This window comes from Chaetodon trifascialis, chromosome 21 (assembly GCF_039877785.1).
Source record: "Chaetodon trifascialis isolate fChaTrf1 chromosome 21, fChaTrf1.hap1, whole genome shotgun sequence".
Classification (NCBI taxonomy): domain Eukaryota; kingdom Metazoa; phylum Chordata; class Actinopteri; order Chaetodontiformes; family Chaetodontidae; genus Chaetodon; species Chaetodon trifascialis.
The window spans coordinates 7,631,851-7,645,448 of record NC_092076.1 but is presented as its reverse complement, the minus strand read 5'-3'; the positions used below and the strand labels follow the sequence as shown (position 1 = coordinate 7,645,448).

The 13,598-nt window shown below is 43.4% G+C and overlaps 2 protein-coding genes across 3 annotated transcripts in view; one reads left to right on the top strand and one right to left on the bottom strand.

Moving 5' to 3' along the window:
• sar1aa (secretion associated, Ras related GTPase 1Aa) overlaps positions 1-13,598 on the top strand; it is a 239,404-nt gene that overhangs the window by 10,909 nt on the left and 214,897 nt on the right. The gene's annotated exons all lie outside the window — the stretch shown is intronic.
• LOC139349979 (testican-2-like) overlaps positions 1-13,598 on the bottom strand; it is a 43,119-nt gene that overhangs the window by 2,468 nt on the left and 27,053 nt on the right. The window contains exons 3-9 of one of the 2 annotated variants that reach the window (XM_070991067.1): positions 10,359-10,473; positions 5,583-5,691; positions 4,972-5,090; positions 4,163-4,278; positions 3,821-4,039; positions 1,122-1,184; positions 45-182 (exon numbers count right to left, since the gene is read on the bottom strand). In XM_070991067.1, the coding sequence (XP_070847168.1) occupies positions 45-182; positions 1,122-1,184; positions 3,821-4,039; positions 4,163-4,278; positions 4,972-5,090; positions 5,583-5,691; positions 10,359-10,473 (879 nt within the window). Of the gene's footprint in view, positions 1-44; positions 183-1,121; positions 1,185-3,820; positions 4,040-4,162; positions 4,283-4,971; positions 5,091-5,582; positions 5,692-10,358; positions 10,474-13,598 lie in introns of both variants that reach the window. The other variant, XM_070991068.1, reaches the window with a different exon arrangement.

The following is a 13,598-nucleotide window of genomic DNA, read 5'->3' as shown; positions in this document are numbered from 1 at the left end:
AGTATGAGAAATATCTGTTTGGCTAATGCCCCACCCCCCCTTACCGCAATCAGGGTTGCCATGGATTCTGGTGCCCATCATCTCTCCACCGTGCTGGTCGACGCACCAGCACTCCCCTCGGCTCTGGTCACACTGCACTTTCCTGTAGTAGCCGTCCTCATCACAGCTGGGAATGTACATCCCTGCAAGGACGTGCACATGCCTAGGTGTTAAATATTTATACCCATAGCAGCACACATTGCTGCCTCATGCTGCTGCCTGCGATGAGTGCTGCATAAACGAGAATGCCAGCACGCCTTAGTGAACCTGTGATAAGACCATCAGTCAGGATAGAGAGGCAGATTTTTGGCAGAGAATACCGAGGAGACAGAGAGCGCTTCCCTGTTTGTTTTACACAAGCATGCATATGCTGGTGGATGTGACTTCATGCAGTATGTTGGTTGAGTGTGCTTCCGTGTGCTGTGAGAGTGGCATTTAAAGATGTAGTGACAGCCTCAGTGACAGAGCTCCACTGTTTCAGCCTCCCTCAGGACACTCTTGTCAAACCCAAAGCGAAGTTTTCTTAACAAGCACCGAATCCCCCTCACAACAACCACCACCACCACCACCACCACCACTTCCATGAAAACTAGAGGAAACACAAGCAATGAGACAAGTGGGCTTCAGGGATGGAAGAACATATCTTTGGGTTTGGAGCTGAGGACAAAAGCAGCTGCGTAGTATGTTCATCATGCTGGGTAGATACAGTGGCATGGGGTTTTTCTCAGAGAGCCAAACAGGCGCATTAGCCCTGCTCTTTCCTAAAGCCAGCGCTGCCCTCTAATCCCCCCACCAGCCTGATTAGGGCCTAATCCTAGCCGTGTGCTTGTGATCTCTTAAATGAGCCTCCTCCAGCTTCTCGCCCGCTGCACCTTGTTACGTAAGCGCACCCTGGAGACCTGGAGCAAGTGCGGGGGCACACGCCGTGCAGCTCACGGCTAACTTTATGGCTTTGAAAGGATCTGAAGTGAGTCAGTGGTGATTTCCTGTCCAAAAGGTGTTTCTGTGCAAGTGTGGCGTTTAAAAATCTTCAATCAAATCTATGGTGAACGTCACAGGACTCTTATGATGAATGCATTTACCAGGCTTCTTCTTGGCTGCCTCCTGCACTTGGATCCTCTCCAGCTCAGCAAGGCACGGCGGCTCTGTGAGAATCAAACAAGAAAAGTGATGACAGACCATACCTAAAACTGCTCTCCTCAAACTTTATCTCAATCAATCCTCTTCATAATTACACTTTTTTGCCGTATTGATTTGTTTAAGAAGTCTTATATTTCATTCCCTCAGAGCCTGATCGATTGCCGAGAGCTTAGGTGAAAGAACACGTGGATGTAGTCTGAGGATGACGAGGAAATGCACCTCTGGAACAGATAGAAATAGAAACAAAGAGGAGAAAGACACTTTGTATTGACTCCCAAGGTGATGAACCTTCTCCAGTATTTGTAGATTTTCACAGAAATATTTCTCTGCCTTCACAGCATTTGTATTCTGTGACTGCACAAAACTGGATATCATTTTTATACTGCATGTAATGTGACGTCATGTTCCAGATCATTATCGAAAACCCATTATCACTCAGTACCTTAGTGTGAAGTAGTTTATAAATATCAACAGCTAGAAAAAAAAAATTGATCAGGAAGCCAGTGTAATCTATTGCATGCAGGTTAAATGCCTGATCAATGGGATTATTGGCACACAAATGAGGTTACTGCCAGGAATATCCTGTATTTGTTTAGTAAAGGTCAAATGGTGCAGATGTTGCAAATGTGTGCAGGTGAAATAGCAGTGCGAGTGGAGACAGCATCCGTGGAGACACCCTGATCACTTTACATTTCAACAACATGATAACTACACATAAAATGTCAGGAGCATGGCTTCAAAAGGAAGCTTCACCTTTCAATGAATATTCAAGCACACCGGGGGTTTTCGCATTCAGTCTGTGATCATTTTGCCTGACGTTTCTCTGAACCCAGCTCACGGTGTCACTGTGTAACTCACTAAGCTGCTTTCACCATCTCTGCAGCTAACGAAACATTTGTTCTATTCCTTGAAAAACAGAAATGTGACCTCAATTGAATTGGTTCATCACAATAATAACACTGAATCAGACCAGACCTTAACCCATGTTTCAACATTGAATGACATTAAAACACATATTGAATTAAGTATAAGCATCCGGGGTGTGCATCTGATGTCACTGTACCGTATATTTCAGCAACTGTCCATTCATATGTAAAAACATTGGCAAACTGTTCAAAACTGATGTGCAATCAACTTCACAAACAGATTTATCTGACTGCATGCTGCACAGCAGAAAACCTGTTTTTCTGTGGAACCTCAACATCCACATGATCGATGACAGAGGAAACCAGTAGGGGGTTGATTGAAGGGAGCAGTCTGCCCGACGCGAACACAGTGATGCTTTGTTATTGGACTCCTCTGCTAATCATGGACTGTCCAAAGGGAACATCATGCTCAAGCATAGTTCATAAATGTACCTGGCATCAGGTGGCGGAGGACCAGACCAAATGACAGAACAAATAAGCCCAAGCATGCAGTGAGGGTGAACTGGGAATGAGTGGTGCCTTCACTGCAGATGCAGCTCCTTACTGTCTGTGCCCGTCATGGCGGCAACCAAAGACACCAATGGTGAAAAGCAAAGGAGAAGGAATCTTTTCAGGCCTGGCAAGCCCAGGAGAATTCTAGAAGAGATAAGGCCTGGATTTTCTGCAGCATGGTGGAGAGATAAAACTCAGTTGTGAGGTCACGAAGAAGGAGTTTCAGCTTGCCAGAGAGCGATTCTGGCAAAGCGTCAGATGACTCAGATAAAAGAGGTCTTGCCCACATTGTTCTCAGCAGGGGTGGAGAACTGCTGATCATGTCTGGGAATATTGTCAGACCTGGACAGGCTGTAGAAAATGGATGGATGGATGGAGATTTCAAGCAAAAGTTTGTACAAATTGCCGAAGGTTAAAGAGAAGAGAAGCCACAGACAACCAGAATGTGCTTTGAAGATGTTGATTAGGGCTGACAAATCCCACTTTGAAATAACTGCCTGTAGGCTTTCAGACTTGGTGTAAAGAATACTTTGACATTTCGGGAAGTACATTCATTCAGTTTCTTGGAGGGAGTTTGATGAAAAGATTGATACCACTTTCATATCTGTGTGATAAATATGGAGCTACAGCCGGGAGGCGACTAGCTTAGAATAAAGACCAATTCCAAAGGTCTGTCCAAAAAAGGACTAGCACCTCTAAAAGTCACTAATCAATGTTATTAGAAATGTGAAAATGACAGCTTGTGTTTAAGTGCTGTAACTCTTTCTTAGCTTCCAAGCTAGCTGTTTCCCCCCTGCTCCCAGTCTTTAAGCTAAGCTAAGCTAAGCTAAGCTAACTGCATCCTGATTCGAGCTACATCCTGAATGTGCAAGAAAGTAGGAGTGGAGTAGGAATCCTCTGATCCAACTCCCAGCAAGACAAAACTCTTCCTCAAAGAATATTTTTACTTTGCTGGTGTTGAGGTACAAACATAAATGCAGTATGTCATGGTGACAGTTTGGTGGTTAGTTTTCAAATATACTCCTTGTTTATCCCCTTTCACCACAGCCATAGCAGGCTTGTTTTGCCACTCAGTGGTGGTGAAGAGGGTGGAATCAAGTGATGTCAGTGCATACCCTCTATTTCCCTGTGATGTAACCTTGCCATTATTTCACCCATTTAGAGATGTGACTGAAAATAGACTCAGCTCTCTGTGCTAATTCAGTGGAGATTCCTTCACTCACTTTCTCTCCAGAAGCAGAGGCACCACTCTGCCGTGGAGACCTTTCCATCCTTGTAGCTGTCGCAGGAGTTGAAGAAGGGTCGGATGCAGACCTCGTACTTGTCCAAGTTGATAGCAGCCAGCTCAGCCTGGTCCAGATAGAGGTCGCTGTTGGTGTCCAGCTTTGAGAACATCCAGCCGATGGAGTCCTTGCAGCTGGCCACAAGGCTCTTGTCCAGTGCTGTCAGAAGTAATTTGCACAGCACAGTGGTTTCTTTCTGTTTATACTACACGTCTTTGCATTGACAATTGAGCTGTAAGTTTGGAGGCAGCAGACAATAAAGCCGCTTTACGAGTTTCTAACCTGAAGCGGTGCCAGCTCCGAGCTTGCCAGAGTTATTCTGCTTTGCGTTTCCATGCAGGAGTTGGAACCAGTCTCTCAGGCGGTCTCCGAGGTCTGCCAGGTCCTGGCCAGTGCAGCTCTCTGAGGGAGCAGAGAAGGGAAACCAACGATTCACAACCCTGGCAGACACTTAACAGCAATCTGACTCCCCTTCCCAAAAGACATTCATGCACTGCTTGACGTTGCTCTTGCTGATGTGCAGTGAACAGAATGCTGCAGTACAACAGCAAAGCTGTCAACGTGTGCTGCGGGGTTTTCATGCTGTCATTTATAACTGCATGATCTGCTAATCAAAGAGAAACATTATTTCGCAATTAACTCCACTGCAGCAAGTTGCTGTTTTCCAATAGAAATCCACTTTCAGTTTCAGGCAAAGCACTTATTCCAGGCTACAGATAAAAAGCAGGAGTAACATTTCATCCTTTTGATCAATTGGCATTTTCACATGCCCAAGAGCCTACAATCAATACTGTTTGGCTGCAATGATAGATAGTGTACACTCTAAATAATTAATTACCATGTGATTGAAAGAGCAGTTTGACCACATGGGGGATATTTGGATAACAGTAATCTCTGAAATTGGTGAGTATTGATCCCAAACGTTGAGCATCTGGTTGATTGGGTCTGTGCGTCCTAACCTGCTTACATCGGGCTTTGTGTGGCCACCAGTGTGTGATAACTTTCTCTTTTCTGAAACCTTGATCCATGAAAGGGAGACAAGCAGGTGGGAATCACAAAACTAAGATAAAAGATGGTGGAGGGAAGGGAACTTGCCACGTTTTGTGTCAGTATTTGTGTCGGCGATGGAGGCCGTGGAACAGGGGCAAAAGCCAGTGCACATGATGCTCAGGTCTTTGCCTGTGAGGCAGGCCTGCTGCTCCAGCTTACACTGTAAGAAGAGAGAAATGCAGTTAAAATATTTATGGGGGTGACCGCAGGAAAAAGAGATTGCTCATTCAGATGAGACACTGCACTTAGGAAAAGGCAGCAAAGAATGAGCTGTCATTTTCCGCTGCCTTCTCATGCAAGGTCAAAATTAAAAACTATACATAAATCAATAAAGAGTCCTGGCAGCGGCCGGTGTACAGTGATGCCACTCAAAACCACGTCAGTCATTAATCATACGGCCACGTTGAGCCGGAGCACTTGTCCTCCCGCGAGCTGTGATGAACTGTGCTGCCCCGCTGCACCCACGTATATGTCAGCGCAGCAGGAAACAGCACTTGACTGGACTCCTCTCATTATTTAAAACGATGACATGGGCACTTTCCATTTCTTTTCAGGGGTTTTATGGCGGCACAGTCCAGAAATAAAGCAAGAGAAAAATTATCTAAGTGAGTGCTTTCAAAAAGAGATGCTGGTGCGGAATATTCTCTTTTACCTCAGAGGCGTAGTTGTGTCCGTCAGAGCCGCATACAGGTGAGGCGGCAGTAACAGGACAAGGCTTACAGCTGTTTTCATGAGCCTCCAGCTGGCCTGGCTGTTTGACTCTGAACACGAGAGCAAAAAAAAGGAAACATTAAAATGGCAGTTGAACAAAATTACAGAAAAATGTTCTCATTTAGTTCTACCTCTAGTGGTGCTCAGAGCATTGAAAAGACATTTAACAGTGAGTCAGTGAGGCTGTACTCAAGAACAGTGGTGCTTCAAGCTAAATGCTAACGCCAGCAGGCTAACATGCTCACGATGGTAAAGCTCATTCCTTTTAAACAACATCAGGTAGGATGTTTACCTTTTTGATTATCTCAATTTAGCATGTTAACATTTGCAAATTAGCAACACAAATTAAACCTCAGGCTGATGTGAATGTGGTTGGTTTTACAGGTATTTGCTCATAACCAAAAAATTGTACAAAGCAGAATTTTGGCGGGATGAATTTCATGGCAACCCATCCAATAGTTTTAAAGACATTTAACTAAAAACAAAAACGTCAACCTGCTTGTGGTACAAGAGAAGAAGTCAGGTTAGGAGTCTATCCTTTGGAGACCATGTATGTCTGTATAAAATTTCATGGCAATCCATTAAATGCTGCAGTTGTTCAAATGGCCACTCTAAATGTGAATTAATCCCCATAGACCCCCATATTAAATACATTTGTTCTCTATAGCTAATTTCCTCATTCATGACAGCTGTACAATAGTGAATTTTATATAACTCTTATATTAAGGCTTAAAGTTATGCCCCAGCTCCACCCATGCTCTACAACTTTGCCAAATTTTGGATGAGCCGGGAGTTCGATGGAGTCAGGCACTGCCAAGATGGCGAATGCTGGAGCCACTGTCACCGAGCTTCACAATGGCTCCTCAGAAACCTGTGGGTGATGTCACGGAGACTACATCCGTGTTTTATACAGCCTGAGAGACTGACTGACATCGCCATTCCCTAGCTTCACCGCTATTGTGGCTAAAAACTCAACCGTCAACAGCTTCCTGAGTTGTTCTGTCGAGTATTTCCAGAAAACACTTGACAGAGAGGTCTGTGGGTTTTCCAGGGTAACAGATAATGCCTGCCTGTCCTCCACAGTGGTCGAATGAACTGCCAGGACAGCAGAGTCACTGCCCATCCTCGGCTGCAGGCTGAAAATCACCTCTTCAGACGACATCTTGACACCACACTTATTTATGACTTATTGCTCTAAAAGCAAAGAAAAAACAAGCACTGAAGCACTGAACGAGCTTTTAGATGCTTGTTGTTTGAGCGTTGCACTTAAAACTCTGCAGTCTAGCTCTTGTTCCTGTCAAGTTTTAATGCACTTACTGTAAGAATAAATAAATCTTAGCTTAAGTTGAATCAGGAAGACTATCCTTGAGTTAGCTATTCATTCTCATCCCCCCCCCTCTCTCTCCCTCCCTCCCTCTCCTCCTTCTTCCTTCCTGATGAGGGGCGTTTACTCTTTCAGTTAAACCAATCAGATTTTGCCATGATCATCTCAGATGTAATGGATAATGTGAGCAGGTATTAGCATAGTTAACAGTAGTGCAGGTAGTTTTATAATGTAATTGGGGGAAAAAACAGCATCAACACGTTAACTGATGCTGGAGTTAAACAGTCTGACAGCTGTTGGGATGAAGGACCTGTGGTAGCGTTCTTTCTTCCACACTGGACGCAGCAGTCTGCTTCTGAAGGAGCTGCTGAAGCCCCCCCACCGTCTCCTGCAGGGGGTGGGTTGGGGTGTTCAAGATCGATGTCAGCTTGGCTAACATCCTCCTCTCACTCACCTCCTCCACGGTGTCCAGAGGGCAGTCCAGGACAGAGCCAGCTCTCCTGATCAGTTTGCTCAGTCAAACCAGTTTGTTCAGTCAGTTAAGTCTGTTCTCCTCTCTGTTGCTGTCAGCTGTCATTTCAGTGCAAATCTCCACGACCCCAGAAGCCCAGTCCTCTTTACATCCATCCACATCTCAGGAATTCTCACCATCCATCACCACCACCACCAGTGTCTACACTCATCGGGGGGTATCATGTATTCCTAACAGCTTCACCACCTCCTTTAAAGTACGGTGATGCCGCCATGTAATCTCCCAAGGCCTTTTACTTACTCATTCTTACTCTTAAAATAATTGTTCACTCTCATGAGGAGACTGAAATGTAATGTAACGGGACACTGTTTGGGGACACATTCACTGATGGCAACAGAAACCCCACAGGCACGTATGCTCGATCCCGGGTAAATAAAACCAAAATTGTCTGCGTTGCCTCTTAATATTTAGATGCACTGATTCATAAAACTGCTGGCTTTCCTCTCGCACGGTGATTGACTTCATGTTCAGTGAGCACAGTGTGCCGCGCGACTTCTGGAGCTGCTACTTAATGACACTAGGATGGTTTAGTGCGCTTGCTTTCGTGCTTATTACCCATTATTCGACACAGTCTCTCTCATCTCTGGAGTGACTCTGTAAATGAAGCACTTTATTGAAAAAGATAAATGCCTGTCGCAGCAGATAGACTTTGCAGGTAGTAATAATTCACTCCATTAATTCTTTTCAGAGTGCGACCCAGCTCGTTTGTTTTTCAGTCAGAGTGGGATGAATGGGTGAGGGAATAGATAAATACTTTTCAGAGAGGTCTATCACAGATAACTAAAGAGTCTTTGTGAAGGGAAGAGTATTTGACATACTATAAACCCCAGTATTATATATATTGAATGCTCAAAATGTGAAAGTACTTTCAATATGCTTTAGCTGTCATGGTTTCAACCTCCCCATCTTCCTCTTCTGCTCCATCTTCCAGTGATTAGTCTACACCGTGTTTCCTAAAGCATCTCTTATCAACATGGGGAGTCAAGTACACAGCGTGTACTAGCTGTGTACTTACTTCCTGTCTGTCTCAGCCATTGTGATTTAATTGCCTGATCTGCAGCCTTCAACCTTGACTTTAGACCAACTAAAAACAGTTTTTGTTCATTTGTTGAGTCATGCACGGATGCGTCACGAGGCAGAATTCAGTTGTTGCTAACGCTGCATTCACTTCATGTTAGCAGAGTGGAAAGAACGTCATGCTGTTAGCACATTATTTCAAGATGGTTCCCCCACTGCTAGCTCTGCAGTCACACCAAATTAGTGGTAATGCAGTTAGCTAAACCTGCAATATCTCATTATTTTGGCCACTTGAGAACAGCTAAAACAAGCTTTAACAACCAGCTAGTTGCTAACTGTGTCTGCCTGTTGTTTGGCGCTGAGCAGGAAGCGCCCAGTGGATTTACCAGAGATCTTTTGCTGCATTGTTAATATAAAAATATTGATCTTGTCACCTTTAGACAGATGCTGCATAGCTGTAGCTGTTTGTTAACACGCTAAACAAGATGCAAAAAAATTGTGTAGGTGACTCTGCTCCTTTTTTATTAGCTGCATCAGTTTTATTTGTGTTACCAGTGGATTTTGTTTACTCAAGCTACGTGATTTGTAGAGAATTTGGCAGCAGCTTGTTGATAGTTCGTTCTGTCAAGCAGGAGATATTGTGGCTGATTGAAATTGCACATATTTCAACAAGAAGGCTGACATGAATGGTTTTTTCCTTTCAGCTGCTCATATTTACAGTCCATACGATATGACGTGAACACAACGTAAGCTTCGATTTGATCAAACGCGGCTTTCAGGTTTGGACAGATTGTAAATACACTATATGTGAACGCATAAACAAAGATCAACGTCTGTGGCGCACAGCGATACACAGCGAGCTGAAGAAGAGAATCAAAGTCTCTTCAGCCAGTTTCACACTGTATCTTGCGCTGAAAAACATAAGTCTTTCATCGGTTTACATTTGATTTGATGACCTTTTAATTCTAGATAAATGTATGAGTTCACAAACTGATGATCCATGTAGTTTTAAGTAATTAAACTAAGTAATAGTAGCTTCATCTTTAATTAAAACAGAGCCACGGGAGTTCATGATACATCATGCATTATTAGATCATGATGAGTTATGTATTAGCTAAGCATTAATTAATCATGTATGTACCCTTGACATGAAGTCCTACTCATTAAAGTAGCATCTCTGATGGAGCATGCCTGTTATGATTTTATTAAGGACGGTCTATGGACCTAAATAATGGCCGGAAAGATTTTAATCTCTCACAGTAGGAAACTAAATACCTAATTTTGAAGCTTAATCACTGCTGAATGATTAATATTGCAATTTAAATACCACTGAATTTACAGCACTGAAATATTTTTCTATCTGAGTTCAAAGACTTATTTCTGGTACACGTATTGTTTACTGTTCACAAATTGAGAAAAAGTTAACATATTCAAAACCTATATTCAAATTCAAGTATTCAATAGTAATTACATTTCAAAATTAGGTATTCAGTAGCTCATAAGATGAACTTTTATGGCCATTATTTGCTTTAATCACTGTCTGTGTTCAGGTTTACCGCTTTCCATCCACACAGTTAATTAGTCATTGCTCAGCATGAGTGTTCCAGCTGAAATTACATCACTCCCGACTCATGACACTCTCTGGCCCTGTTACTGAGTTTAATCAATAGCTCTCCAACCAGACACTGAAAGGCTTTTAACTGACACACAGCTAAGAGCTGTTGACACCAATGCCGCAGAAATGTCCGTCCTGTCCATGCAGAAATCTCCTTAAATAGTGGTAACACGTCCTGCAGACACAAAACAAGCCTCCCTCTGACTCCAGCACTCAAACTACCACCTACCTGTGCTCCACTTTCTTGCGATTGACACACATGGCCCTTTGGTAGCCCTGAGCGACGCACACCTTATGGCGGCTGCACTTCACATTCTGGCACGGGTCCTTGGTGGTGTCCACGGCTGCAAACACAGAACAACAACACTGAGAATCCAGAGGTGTCAATCACAGCTGAGGTGCTTTGCTTTAATTCTCTATTTTTGTCACCTCCAGGAGAAAAATACAGAGCTTCCGGCTGTTTTTTTCCATTCATCTTTTGACAAGGAGCATGTGTTCAACAGATTGACAGCAAGTACCACCCCACCAAGAGGAAAAAAGCAGAGGAAAGCAGCTATTTTCTGTTTTGCATAATCAAGTTCTGCATATTTACATCATTTAAAATCAGCCCCGCAAAACTATCTTTTACAGAAGCGTATGCAATAAAAATCATGAAATGTGTAATGAAAAATATTCTCGCAGTGTGCACAAATAAGCCCATTGATTTTGTAGTCAGCAGTGCTGAAAACATGGACGCCTAGCTGTCATTAGTGAGGCGGCCCATCGTCAATAGTACTGCCTGCAGTCTCTCACGGCTGTCTCTGATTGCGAGAAAACCTGACAGCACTGATTGAGCATCTCTTTCTCTCTGCTTGTCACATCTCACTTCCCCCGTGTCAACTTATCACTGTCTCTTCCCGTCTTGCCTTTTCTCTCTCACAAACACACACACGCACACTCCATCTTTGTCTCCCACGTTCCCTTTCTTTCTTCCCTCCCCCACCGCCTTCCCTCCCCATCACCTCTCTCTATCTTTGGAGAGTTGAACTGCTCAGTGCCAGCCTCTCTTCCAGTGATAGACTGAGATGGAAATAGCACCGTGTCCTCCACCTTGCGCAGCCTGCGGTCAATGCCATCCGAAACTGGATGTCACATTGTCCCAGTCCATTTACCGCCTTGCCGGAGAGGCCTCGGAAAACTCTCGGGCTCAGATAAATTTAAGAGTGAGTGGCAAGCAGCGGCCGCAGAGAGAAATTTAAGCTGTGAAATCCTGAGTCAGCGTTGAGCAGCTGCTTTGTAGTCAACACGGTCAACAGACGAGGTAGCTGCCAGCCAGATCCCTGCAAATCCAGGGACTAGGTGATACTCTGGTGCCGCAGCAGGGAGGTAAGAGGGAACAGTGGACTTTCATGGATGACATGACAACTCTGAGGGAGCCAAAAAAAAAAAAAAAAAAAAAAACTGGTAGGAGGCTGCGTGGCTGTCTTGTTTTTGTTCTTTGAGAAGAGGTATGAGACTAAGCTGGCACCTGGAGTTCATAAAGAGCCGAAGTTGTGCTGCACTCACATGCATTTTTATTGTCTGTTGGAGTGAATCTGCAAGCCCCATGTTCTGAGATACCAAGCCCCAGCGCTGCATGTTTAACTATGATGCACCTTCATTGCTTTCTATGCAAACCTCTCGTCATCTTCCTGGATATTCCCATAACATAATCAATAGTAGCTGACATGAAAGAACAGTTACAATTTGCCCAAATTAAACCTGCAGACCTCTCCATTTTTCTCTCAGGCGGCGAAGACAACTCATGCTGTTTATGTTTGTCAACATTCTTCATCTTCTACTCTGTTTATTATAGCCATTGGTTTGTGTTTGGTGAAATGAGTTCCTCACAATCTCTTTACTACCACAGTTTCTACTCTTTGCACAAGTTCTACATAAAAATGAAGACACATTTGTCCCCTCTCACCTGATGTTACTCCGTTATGCTTTTTTAATAAATAGCTCAAAGCCACAGAGAAGTCTGACCAAAAGTTTAATTGCCTCCCATTTCATATGAGCTCTTTAACTACTAACATTGCACCAAAGAAGAGCAGAGCGAGGCAGCTGCTGGAGTCTGGTGGAAATACAGGATTTAAATGTTGGTTTGTGCCCCGAGGAAACATTTTATCATTCAGGGCAGACTGAAGATATCTGTGGCATCAAGAAAATATCTTTTGAAGATTCAACCAGCAGCTGGATAACAGGTAAAAAAACATTCTGCTTTTTCTCCTAAGGGTTCAGAGTCCTGAGGTCACAAGTGGGGCTCAGAATCTCTAAACCTTGTTTACAGAGCTCAGTTCAGTTTGGTTAAGAAGTTCAAAAAACACGACAACCCTGATTCCAAAACAGCTGGAACGCTAAATAAAAACAGAACGCTATCATTTGGTTTTGCAAAGGGTTCCTGAGCCCATTTACTAATATTCTTTGTCCAATCATGTGTTCACAAAGCGGTGAACCTCGCTCTATCCTCGCTCATGAACGACTGAGCCTTTTGGAATGATCCAAACAGGTGTTTTTGGAGCATTCCACATTATTTCCCAGTCAAACATGTTGCTGCATCAAATTCAGAATAAGCAGATATTTACAAAAATCGATCAAGTTAATGAGGTAAAACATTAAATATATTGTCCTTGTACTGTTTTCATTTGAGTGTATGTCAAACAGGACACAGCGTCCCAACTTTTTTGAGTCAGGGTTGTAGTTTTTGGTGTGGATCCACCATCAACATTTTGCAAGGAGTGAAAAATAACTGCACTGCACACCATTGTTTGAAAGATATGAGTCTCAGTCGGGTTTAATAATGCACTATGGTACTGTGGTGTTATGATACGTCACTGCGCAGGGTGTGGAAAACCCCTAGTTGGTGGGATTATTAGGCTGAGAGTACTTAGTCTTAAAGGTTGCAAGATGTTTCAACATTTGCACAATTTTCTGTTGAAGTTCTGCTCTTAAATGAATCCAACTCTGGCAGGTTTGTGACATGATTGTCCGTCAGTATGTCAGCACTGGCACAGGTATATCTGTTGAGTTCTGTTGTGTTTGTTCAAGAGGCTGAAACATGACACTGGGTTTATCTGTGCCCAATTTACTAAGAAGACAGACCTATAGATTAAAGAAACCCTGTGCTGTATGTAAAAATACCTTCAGCAACAGAGGTTCATAAAAACAGAAGCTAACTCCAAAGTAGAGCAGGACTTTAGTGTAAAAATAAGCAAGCAGCTCTAGAAATGCTTGACCCACATCAAGGGCAGCAACTCCTAAATAGTCATAAATAAAAGAAATTAGCACCAGTGGTATTACCACAACTGAATGTCATTTTGTTTATCTAAATTCCACTTCTCAGGGAGGAAGAAAAATCATAAATATATAAAACATAGCATTTACACTGAGCAGAGAACCTCGGAGACAGATAGCAGGAAGTGAAAGTCGTTCCATATAAAAGATTTTGTGA